This window comes from Giraffa tippelskirchi, chromosome 8, assembly GCF_054371585.1.
Source record: "Giraffa tippelskirchi isolate mGirTip1 chromosome 8, T2T-mGirTip1v1.2.pri, whole genome shotgun sequence".
NCBI lineage: Eukaryota > Metazoa > Chordata > Mammalia > Artiodactyla > Giraffidae > Giraffa > Giraffa tippelskirchi.
In genome coordinates, this window is record NC_137282.1 from 114749799 (window position 1) to 114762036 (window position 12238).

The window sequence follows — 12238 nt, forward strand, 5'->3', positions numbered from 1 at the left end:
TCTGGAAGCAAGGGTCACCATCTGCTTAAGGCTGCATCCTCAGTGTTGAGACCAGTGCCTGGAGCACAGCCCGTGTGGAATGAATGAATGACAAAGGAAATGAATGAGTAAGGCCCCAGCTCTCAGCCCAACGACCTCAGACCAAGAAGAAGGAAACGTGGAGGGGCACCTGAGCCCTGCCTCCGGCCACCACTCGCCTCATGGTTTTTTAAATAATTTGTCAATTGTTTTTAATTGTTGAGGCAGTTAATACTTGGTTCATGAAACTGCAATATACAGAGAGGTGAAATAAATAGCTTATATATATATAATATATATAATATAGCTGGTTTTAAAATATTCCCTTATTCATTGGTGTACTAGGTCACGTGAGTCACGGAAGGTCGATAGCAGCATCCTCCAGAACTGTGAGTAATGCAGGGTCACCGTGATTGGACGAGGCCGTCTGTCGTCGAAAGTCGAGGCGCCGAGAATTCTGAGGGGCACGCCTTCCCTGCGCGGTGTCTCAGGGCAGCTTGCAGCGGACAATAAATAAATGACTGCAAACCAGAGAGCGATTTTTGTTGGGCTCTGGGGGGCAGGGACAGGGGATTGGGAAAGAGGGGGAGTTGCTGGGTGGGGGGAGCACTACTTTCTCTTTGTTTTTCTTTTTTGTGTTTTTGCTTTTTTTTTGTCTTTTTTTTTCTTTTTTTGCTTTAAGAACCTTTGGGAAAAAAGGACTTTGGTTTCTCAGAGTGTCGTTTTCCTCATTCAAGTCCTCCTCTGGGGACGAGCTTCGAGTTGTCTGTTCCTAGAGAGACACGAGCACCTGTGCATTGACAACAGTCCCTTGGCGTGAGTCTTTTGTCATAGGGGGTTTCAAGTCAACAATAAAATCCTCATCGCTCCCCTCCCCCAAGAATTTTGGTTCAGTTTTTGTCTTCTCTTAAACACAATGTACAAAAATAGAAATTCTTCCTTATTTTTCATGTAAAAATATTCCTCTGATTGCAGTTCTCCGTGAGGGTGAGTGTGGGCTGGGCCCGCCTAGCCGGGGTGCGTGGGGCGGATCCGCCGGGACCGCTTGGTCACCGTGGTGTACTTGAAGGGCTTCTGCAGCTCGGCCTGCCCCTTGGGGTAGCGCTTCATGAAGTGTACATCCTGCTGGTTCTCGCGGGTCTTGGGGCCCTTCCGCGGCCGCCCCTTCTTGGTGAAGCCCACGTACCAGCCAGAGTACTTGGCCGACATCAGGGCTGTGTAGTTGTTCTCCAGGACCTTCTCAATGAACACACACTCTTTGCTGGTGCCATCAGGCTGCAGGAAGAGAGAGGAAGAGGAGGTGAGGGAGGAAGGACGGGTCCCGGGGGCAGAGCTGTGTAGAGAAGGCAGGGGCAGGGGCCAAGGCTTGAGATGGCCAAGTAAAAATGGGCCTGACCCCAAGCTTTGGCCTCAGCAGTTTCATTCCCTGGATCCCTAGAGTGGACTTGATGTAGCGGCCCCTGCATCCTTCCCTGCTCACCAATTAGGTACCAGCCTCCCATTACCATTCAGGGATCCCTTTCTTTTCCACTCCCAAGATGGGGCCAGGGGCTTCCGCCTCAGCTCTACTAGAACAAAAGATTCAGATCTGACCAATCAAAATGTTCTTTCCTGTGGTTGGTGCAGAGCACAGCACGTGGCCTGAGTCATCCAATCAGCAGTCCTCAAGATCCTGTTATAAATAATCCCTCAAAACCTCGGCCAGTCTAAACTCGGGAAACAGGTAAGGCTGAAGCAAAGGTAGCTGAGGGGAAATGCTGCCCGACAGCAAAGTCAGCTTGGAGGAAGAAAGCCAAGAGGAAGAGAAGGAAAGAAACCAAGTCCTCCTCACATCTTTCAGTTTCTGGACCTACCGAGCTATATCTGAAGCTCAAGTTACCTCACTGTCATGTGGGCCAATAATATCTCATTTCCTTTAAAACAGTTGAGACTGTGTTCTATCACACGCAACAGAAAGAATTCCCAACTCACGTGCACGAAACCTGGGACCGAGTTCACTGCCTACTCAACTGCCATTCAACTCCACTGTGACAGAGTTAAACATCAATTACATTGAATGTGGGATGTGGGTACATCTTAATGCTTGTTGTGAAGAGGGGTGGAAGCCTCTAAAAATAAGAGCTTTGGCATGACCCAAGTTCAAAGCCTACACCCATGGTTCTAAGATTTTAGGGTCCTGGGTGAACTCCCTGGGAGACTATGCCAGGCAAGGAGCACTAGATTCATAGTCAGACGTTGAATCAACTCACACTTCCTTATGTGACCTCAGGCTAGTTAATTTCATTCTCTAAACTTTGGATTCCTTGCCTGGACCAAACACGGAAAATGACTCCTGCGTCATAGAGATGTTATGAGGAATGATGCTTATAAACAAGCCAGGCACACAGTAGGAACTTGTTACATTATTTCTGAAGAGCAGGTGGTTCGGAAGGTCTGACCTCCCTCCTTGGATCTGAACAAAAGGTGGTGGAAAGCAGGCTTTGAATCCCCTCCTTGAGAAAGCTGAATTGCTCGGTGTGGAAGAGTGGGAGACACACAAAGTTGGAAGGCCTGAATTAGCAGCACTCGAGTTTCCAACTAACATCTCCAAATTTAGGCCGGGCCCACTCCTCGTTACAGACGGGTGCCCAGCCAAGTTGGAAGCCCAGCGGTCTGGCTGTGCGTGGAGACTGCGGTGCAAGTTCCAGCCTTTTGTTTGAAGTGGAAAACGGGCTGGAGCTTCCAGGAACGTTCACCTTTGAGCGGAGGGCAAGCCTGGGCCCTGCAGACAAAGTGCTGAACTTTGCAGAAAGGGACAGGCAGGGTAAGAAAACATTCTCTGGAGGAGAGCTCTTTCGAGGAGGCTGCAGAGTACACAGGGGGTGGGCCTGGGAGAAGCACGCAGGACCCAGAGGACAGTATGGGTTGAGTGAGCAGAGAGGACCTATTGTGAGGGAAGCCGGGGCATATGTGCAAGGGGGAGAAAAAGGAGTGGGCTCTGGGCTCCCCATGGATAATTCTGGAAGCTGCCTATCCAACCTGAGTCCAGGTCCCTTGCATGGTTTTGATGAAACTGTCAGAGAAAACTGAATAAAGGCAATACCATGGCTGGTTCCCCGTCTTTGAATACCTGCCTGGAAAACGGTTTTCAACCTTCAAGAGTCAGTTCAGTAACCACCTCCTCCAGGAAGCCTTCCCTGACTGCCATCTAGCTCCCTGGGTACTTCCTCCTCTTCCTTCCAGACTCTATCTGAGCACTGTGTGTGTTAGTTGCTCAGTCGTGTCTGACTCTTTGCGACCCCATGGACTGTAGCCCACCAGGCTGCTCTGTCCATGGGATTTTCCAGGCAAGAACACTGGAGTGGGGTGCCCATTCCCGTCTCACATTTAGCAGTATGCTTTATTCAACTCACATACCCCATCTTCTGAATCCCCTCCACACCCACTCCTTCTCCTGCCTGCCCAACAGAGTGGTTCTGTTCTGTATCTGCCTGCTCCTCATCAGCCCAGGAGCTTCAGGAGGTCAGGACTGATTCTCAGTTGCTCTCATGGCTACGGCATAGGTCTTACTTAGCCCAAGACAGGGGCACCCAGAGCGTTTGTGGTTAAACGGATGAGAGTTCTGCTGGGACACAAATGGTGGGGGTGACACATTAACTGGTTTTCCTCCAAAAGAAAATGGACTCTGCTTCCTGGATCCCTTACTAATGTCCCAGAGACAGTCGTGAGTTGTGAGAGGCCCCTCCTGGGGGATGTGCTGAGAACAGTGAGGGCCCAAGCTCTCAGCCTGCCCACCTTGGTGTCCCTATTCATCCATTCACTCATTCATTCAGCATTTACTGATTGCCAACTAGAGGCCAGATATTTCCACATCCACTGTCTCATTTAATTCTCTTAACTTGCCAAAGTAGACTCTACCTGGTAGAAGAAAACCATTCAAAGACACAAAAATGGCTTTCCCAAGGTCATGGAGCTGTTAAGCAGCAAAGCCAGGATTTGAACCTGTGCTTGCCACTGCAGCTCACTTCTCTGCTGTCTAATCCCAGACAGGCCCATGGGGAGAAAGGGTATGGAAAAGTGGGTGCTGCCCATCAAAACACCTCAGGTCCCCCAGGACCACAGAGCTACCATGCTCATGAAGCAATGACTTGGAGTTTCGAGGGCCAGCACAGTGCCTGGCACATATGCTCTTGCCTGGGTTGAGGATCTGGGCTTCAGGCTGAGGTTCTGACACTCCAGAGGTCAGGAGTTCTTGGGAGGAGTCATAGGGCCTATAAAGGTCACAAGTTCCCACCTGAACTCAGACTCAGTGGATAAGAAGCTAACAGTAGGCCGTCCTGGGCCCTGACCTTGCCTTACTCCTCACCATCTCTAGGATCCTGCTTATGGCCTGCAGAGTTAAAAAAAACACATGTGCATGGGCCTCACTCCCCAAAATGCTGACTCAATTGGTCCAGGCAAGGCAGATCACCAATATTTAGAGAGTATCGGAACAGCCCATCCCAGAACCTTGGTGATTTAGTAGAATTTGATCATCTCTGGAAATCTACCACCTCAAACCTCCTTCTTTCCAAACTGGAGTCCTATTCCTTCTGTTTGATCTGAAGACTGAATCCTGATGACATCACTTGGCCCCTAGATCTAGTCTTCCTTGAAATCAGAACTACACCCTGGATGTTTTTAGTTACCTAGACAAAAATAAAACGTCTTTTTTTTTTTCTTAAAGGCATTTTGAATTAGGTTTCAGTCACATTCAACCAAAGCAGTCTTCACAAACATGCAGTAGGCAAGGGACCCCCTGCTCTGAATGGGTCTGGGGCCCTATGTTGCCCCAAAGGGGACACACCAATGATCACACAGGAGGAGAAGGATGAGAAAAATCCACCTGGGTTGAATCTCCAGAGATGGGGAACAACTGCTTAGCACATAGTGCTTGATATTCACCAACTCTTTTATGGAATGAAAGGAAGTACTATCTCCTGGGTCAGGTGGAGGTGGGGTCCAGAGAGGTGGCAAGGAGAAGGCGGCTACTTCTCTCTCGGAGGCTTCGGAGAAGGGCTCTGGCATACGATCCGGAGGACAGAGCAGAGAGAGGAGCAAGGTCAAGGGCCTGGAGCATCAGCAGAGGCTCTCCTGGGGGTTCAGTGATGTGTCTGGCTGTGGCCAGACATGCAGAAGATTGACACCCAGGGTCAAGAGCAGCCAAGCAAGCTATCCTGTTGAGCCAAAGGAGCCAGAGCCTGAGCTGAGGTCAAGGGTTCCCACAGGTGAAGAACCTGACTTTCACGGGGAAGGTAGCTCATGTTTAACAAGTAAGTGCCTACTCAGTGTCAGGACTATCTTCCCATTTTACAGGTGAGGACACTGAGGCTCACTGAAGTCAGAGCACTTAGATTCCCAGGTCTGATGTGGCTAATTCTGGCTGTAGGCTGAGTCAGTTCTTAAAAAGTAAGCACCACATTTCTGTTTCTTTGGTATCCTTTGAGCAGATATAAGAAGCATGCTGGATGGATCCAGAATTGGCCCTCAGGGCTGCTAGCCTGGTGGGGGATGCAAGCACGGAAACAGTCAGGGCCAGCCCAGGTGAGCAGACTGCAGAGACAGTGCTGTGTGAGCGGCTGTGGGCTCCAGGGCGGGTGTGCTGACGGGGCAGCCAGTGAAGCCAGAGATTATGAAAGGGGGAGCCGAGCCTCAGGGTGGATGGTCAAGGGGAAGGCTGTCCTGGCAGACGGAACGGCATGCACACAGCCTGAAGGCCCCATCCAAGGAGTGTAGGCTGGCAGAGCCATGCGTCTGTGACATAAGGAACACGAGGGCAGGCGGGCTCTCCCCAAGGAGTGTAGCCTTTCTTGGGTAGATGGTGAGGGCCTGCGGACTGGTTCTGGCTGAGTTGCGGGTGGAGAGGAGGGGCGAGCTTTAGAAAGCTGAGGGTGGGCAGAGGGGAAAGACCTGGAGGTGGAGCCTGAGGCAGCGGAGGAACACTCTTCTGGAGAAGGTGTGAGGGCAGAACAGAGGCAGGAGTTAGGGAAGGCTCAGACACAGACCAGCCATCAGGAGTAACCCCAGGACGGGGTCTGATCGGCTGCCAATCTGACAGAACTGCCACCCGAGGACCCAGGGCTCCCGACTGCAGGACCCAGAGAGCGAGGGCGCTGGGCTAGGTAGGGGCCAAGTTGGGACAGGTGGATGGGTGGCGGGACGCCCGTGGAGCCTCCGAGGCCAGCCCCGGAGCCAGGAGGGGAAACTTGGGGCGGGGGACCCTGCAGCAAGGTGGAGGGGCGCCTTGCCTGTAGCAAGCGGGGAGGGAAGCGGAGAGCGGGGCGGGCCTCGCCGCCAGCTGAACCGTCCCCAATATTAATGACGGGAGAGAGGGCGAGGGGGCAGGAAATCGGAGCCGGCTCCTGTGGAAGCGGTGACTCAGCGGCCAGCCGGCGGGCGGGCGGCGGGGAGCGGCCCGAGGGGACAGGGCTGTTCTTTTGACCCCAGCACGGCCCTCCTGGGGTCAAGATGCCGGGAACCACGCAGACGGGGAGGGAGGGGCACGCAGGCACTGGGCACGGCGGGCTGCAGCGCGGCCCCTCCTTTAAGCAGGAAAAAAAGGCGGGGGGAGGGGGGGAGAAAGGCGAGCCCACAACTGCAAGCAGGTTGGGCCTGGGAGGCGGCCCGGCGGCCCGGGCGGGCAGGAGAACAAAGCGCCTGACGCGGGGCTGGCAGCGCCGCCGCAGGAAACGCACAGCCAGGCCAGGGGACCCGGCGCCCGGCCCGCCCGCCGCCCCTGCCCCGGACCCCTCGCTGGCCGGCCGGCCGCGGACGCGGTGTGAGTCCGCGGAAAGTGAATCACTAATTAAAACCACTCCTAGGCATCCCGGGGCGCGCTACGGATTACTATTCTGTTGCTTTGAGAAGCTCCAGCTGGAATCCTTGCCTTCTAAACTGGGCTTTGAAGCCCGCCAAGCTCTAGCCCGTGACCTGGGAATTGTGCCCGGACACGGCCAAGCCTCAGCTTTTTCATCTATGAAATGGGAATGGTGGAAGTCTGTTCTTCCCCGACCCACCTCATGGGATTATTTTGAAGCATTTTTTGCTTAGTGCCTGGCAGAAAGTAGGTGCTCAATTAACAGAGGCTATTGGTACCCTTGTTATTAACAAATAATCAGAGACACTCTCCTGGCTCAGGTCTCCGGCCTGTCATCCTCTCCCCAGGATATGGAGGGGAGGGGGGAAGAGGGATAAGAATTGGGGGATTCGGGGAGTCAAAGCCATGGCTTAAACCGAAATTGAAGTCATGCTTCCTTCCCCCCACCCCAACAAGGTGTAATAAATGCAGATCATCACGGAGGGCCTTGTCCCAAGGAGAAGAAGCCGTCCTCTTTGGAATCTGGGTCTACCCTCTACCCTCCACTCCAGCTGGCCAGCAGAAGCCCCCCCCCATTATACAAGTTGGACAGGGGGTGAGTAGGGTCCCTTCGGAGAGAGGGGAACATGGAGCATGAATCCACTATAGAGCTACTGCCCGTAACACCTTACACAGGAGCATCCAAAGGAAGCAAGTATGTGAACTTCACAAACAAGGACACCCAGGCCAAAAGGGGCAGCAGCATCAAAATGCAGCATCAGTGGAGGCTCAGAATCCCTGGCACATGGGTCCACCCCATCCATATCCTACCCCCACCCTAATTTGTTACATGCATGTTCCAAAGTAATAAAACCTTCCTGAAGTGCTAGAATCACAAGGCGGAAGAGGCTGCTGGGTTCCAGAGGTGTGGCTTTGGGGAGTCATAAACCCCCTGTGATTACTAAAACAACACCACAGCCCCAGGCCATGGCCCGCTGGTTCCCTGCTGCCAGACGTCAGGTACATTCAGACTGGGAGCTTCAGACCCCCTGGGGGTTCTCCCACTGCCAAGCAAGCCAGAGCTCCACATCCACTAGGAGAGATCGGGGCCCCACATATTCCCCAAAATCACAGCCACAGTCTGGCAGGCTGCAGGTGAGGGGACAGAGAAGAAGTGGGAGTGATGAAGAGATCTCACAATGGGAATCTCTGTCTCACACACACATACACATTCATGGGACCTCTTTTCCATTTCGGGCTGATGGGGCCCCGGAGGCACTACGCCAGCCCCCCTGGGTTGCCGGGGAACCCACCTAAGTCCCAGACCACCACTTACCTTCCCCACAAGCTTGCCTTTCCGGTTCATACACAGGTAGAACTCCGTCTCCTTGCCCTTGATCCGGACTTGACTACCGAAGGTATCTGTCTCCACTAGGAGCTGGGCTTCGAAAGACAGAAGGAGAACAAGACACATTTTTTTACCAGGAGCAGTGGCTGGCCTGAAGACTCAGCAACATAATCCCTGACGCTGACCTTGACCTTGGACCTCCCACTGCCCCCAGAATCAAGTATGGTGGGGGGGGCGGTGCTTCTGACAGGTCTCTCTGGAGCACGTGCCCCTCAGGCAGGGAGAAAAGCTCACTGACACCTGTTTGCAAATCCCAGCCTCTCTGGACTCCACTGGGGACCCAGATCGCTCCTGGGGGCTAAAGACCAGGGTGAGCTGCCCTCATCTCCCCTGCCCCTTAATTCCCTTCCCCAATGCAGGACACACAACCACACAAATAACCTCAAAGAAGCAGCAGTCCCTGGACTGAGGGGTCAGACATTCAGATGCCTATGAGCTCACACAGGCATGCACACTGCGCGCGCACACACACACACACACAATACATGCACAAGCGTCTTGCCTTGTGGAATGCTAAGCTACTTCCTCCAGAATTTAGGTCAGAAGCCCCTTCCTCCAGGGCAAACATCTGGGTGTCCCCTCCCTGATGGGGACGTGAGAGAGGGAGTGTCCTGGAAACTTGAAGTGGGGAAACGTCGGGAAAGGAGGCTATCAGTATATCTCACTTTCCTCAATCAAGGCCACAAGACTGGGGGACTTCCCTGGTGGTCCAGTGGTTAACAGTCCATGCTTCCAACACAGGGGGCCATGGGTTCAATCCCTGGTTGGGGAACTAAGATCCTACGTCACATGCCACACAGTGTGGATAGAAAAAAAACCAAAAAGGCCACCAAGGCTGAAGGATAATTAACTCCCAGGAGCCCAGAAGTCCCAATGAGAACCTAGTACCCTCTGGTTTGGAATGGGAGACCTCATGTTAAACCCCCATACTCCACAAAGACATGGGGTGTCCCGGATGACCCTGGATGGGGTAGCCAGAGCTGATCCCCCAAAGCCTGACTGAATATCTAGTGGCCGAAGGGTGACTGTCTCCTGATTAGGCATACTCTAAGACCCTTCCCTGTCCCTTAGCCACTTCACATTTTCTCCCCAGTAGGATGCTGTGTGACTTTGGCAGGTCACATGCCCTCTTTGAACTTGAATCCCAGGGCCTGGATTTCCCCACCACCACCATCCCCCTTTTTTGCCTCTGACCCCTCATTCTCACCCTCCCTCCCCTGACCCTTTGCTTCCCAACACCTGCCCCTCCCTCACCCACAAAATTTTAATTTCAGTGACAAGGGACTTGCTTCTCCATAACAAAATCATAGTCCTCAATACAGTATCCTTGGAGCCACAAACAGTGTACCTCAGTGCCCCTAAAATACAAGAGGTATGATTTTAATAAAAAAAAATTTAAATATATACCCTGGTGCCCTGCTGTGAAAATTAAAACCATCTGGAACTCAGGATTTCCAATAATTAATCTAGCCCTCCTTTGACACCACTACTAATTAAAATGTGATACCCACCTTTCCAAGGAAAAAAAGAAGAATTTACATAAAATTTAAAGATCTAACAAGAATTTAGTAATTCTAGGAAAAAACGTGGGGGCACATTCTTCTCTCTACCTTCCCCCATCCCTGGTAAACACAGAGCATTAGTGAGCACGGAGATAGGGGGTTATAAGCCCTTTATTCTCCCTGCTTCCCTACATTCAAACTCCCTGTAACTCTCTTGTTAGCTTAGTCCCTGGCAACCAAGGGTCAAACATCACAGCACTTCTGAGACTTGCTTTCGATGTCTCCTCACAAACTCAGGCCCCACATGGGGTGGGGGTTGTTAGGGGTCAGGAGAGTCCCCAACCCCCAGGAGCTTTTGACAAAGGCAGCATGTGTAAGGGGAGAGGTGAGAGCTTTGAAATGCACGTGTATGGGTATGACTCCCTAGCTCCACTTGCCAGTGTATGACCCTGGGCCTCAGTTTCTTCATCTGTAAAATGAGGATGGTCATCCCTCATCTTTAACAGCCAATGTGAGGGTTATATAAAATGATGCTGTTCTCAGAGGCTGGGTAGGGGAAACTCAGTAACTGTTCCTTAAGTTTCCTGATCACTGCAAAATAAACCCATTTACCCAGAAAAAACAAAAAGTAGTGGAAAAGAAATCTGGTGTGTATAAAAGGGCAGAGGGGAAGCAGAACTTGCCAAGGCGGGCCTTCTGTGGCGAACTTTCTCAGCATCCTCCAGGGTCTCAGGTACCCCACACTGTGAGTGCATCAGAAAATACCTTAGGCGGGGATTTACAGAGCCTTGCCATCCTGGAGGTGTGACCTGGAGTAAGCCACACACCCTATCTGAGCCCCTAGTTTCCTTACCTATGCAATGGGAATGTGGCCTGACTATTCTGATTGTCTCTGGGATTGGAGAGGGGTAGGGATGGGAAATCATAAAAAGAGGGAGAGGCCACAGGCCTGAGGCCAGGCAGCCCCAAGCACGTCCGAGAGGAAGACGACTCTGTCTGCTCTCTCCCGGCACAAGCCTGGGCGCCTGTCTTCAGAACAGCTCCTACTACACACTGGATCCGACTCCCCTGTGAGCCTGCCAAAGTCAAACACCCCGCAAGGTTAGGTACCTTCGTCCCCCTTTTACAGTGTAGGAAACTGAGGTTCAGAGAAGCAAGCCTTCCCAGGTGGCGCGGGGGGCCGGGCTGACATCCAGTCTGGCTGGCTCTCTTCCTGTTGGGGCCTGGGTCCCAGAAGAGGGCCCCCAGCTCCAGGGAGACTTGGCTCAAAACAACCCCCGCCTCTCATTAACCGCAGCCCATCTCAGGAAGCCCTGGCCTCTGCCTGAGCCATCCAAGGGCCTGGGGCTGGGGCTGGACGGCACCTCCACCCCCCGCCAGCCTCGCCACCCCCACCCCAGCATGGGGACGATCTGCACCAGCCCCTGCGCCCTGGGGAGCCAGAAGTCTGTTCTTCCCGGACCGCAACAAGCCATGGAGTGACCTAGACTCCACTCAGCACATGACATAATGAGGAGGGAGCTGGGCCAAGATTATGTAAAGTCTTTGGGGAGTAATAGCAGCAGCAGTTCTCAGAAAAAGAGAAAGAGAGACTCCACCCACCAGACCAGGTTTGCCCCAGAGCCCGCCTGGTCCTCAGCATCACGCTTCCCCCTCTCATGACCCAAGACCTAAGCCCCCAAGACACACCTCTCAGGAGCCAGAAGCCTCATCTCCTTTCAGTTTGATTCTCAGGTCTGTCCCAGGCCAGGCAGGAGTGATCAATGATATCATCTTGCCGCTCACCACCCTGGCATCCCCTCCTCCACTCTCTGCTACTCTTGCCCCCAGCAGTCTCTCCTCTACACATCAGCCAGCAGGATCCTTATAAAAGGTAACATGAGTTGTGCCTCTCCCCTGCTGAAGCCTCCTATGGATCTCCGTGCGTGCGGCTCAGTTGCTCAGTCGTGTCCTACTCTTTGCAGCCCCAGGGACTGCAGCCCACCAGGCTCCTCTCTCCATGGGATTTTCCAGGCAAGATTACTAGAATGGATTGCCATTTCCTCCTCCAGGGGATCTTCCCGACCCAGGGATCAAACCCATGTCTCTTGCATTGGCAGGCAGATTCTTCACCCTGTGCCACCTAACAATCCAGACTCTTCAAGGGGACCCATAAGGGGTACATGGTCTGGCCCCTGCTGCCCGACCCCCTCTCCCACCCTCACTCACAGCCCTCCAGCCTCCTGCTCTGACTCGCCTAGCACACTCCCGCCTCAGGGCCTTCACACTTCCTCGCAGCCTGCGGATCGCTTTGCCCAGAGTTTCCCACAGTGACTCCTCATCTCCTAGGTTGACCTCTCAACTCAGATGTCACTTCCTCTGAGAGGAGGCTACCGTCCATGGGGTCACAAAAAGCCAGACATGACTGAGCGACTAACACTTTCACTTTCACACACTATTCATGCTTACCTCATCAAGCCCTTTACAAAAATTTACTTATTGGTCATTTACCATAAG

General features: G+C 53.0%; 1 protein-coding gene across 1 annotated transcript in view; it reads right to left on the reverse strand.

Annotated features, from left to right (window-relative positions):
• Positions 1-637: 637 nt before the first annotated feature.
• Positions 638-12238, reverse strand: part of FGF18 (fibroblast growth factor 18) — a 35803-nt gene continuing 24202 nt past the window's right edge. Inside the window, exons 4-5 of the mRNA XM_081520574.1 lie at positions 8169-8275; positions 638-1293 (exon numbers count right to left, since the gene is read on the reverse strand). Coding sequence (XP_081376700.1) covers positions 1027-1293; positions 8169-8275 — 374 coding nt within the window. The 3' untranslated portion in view covers positions 638-1026. The remainder of the gene's footprint in view (positions 1294-8168; positions 8276-12238) is intronic.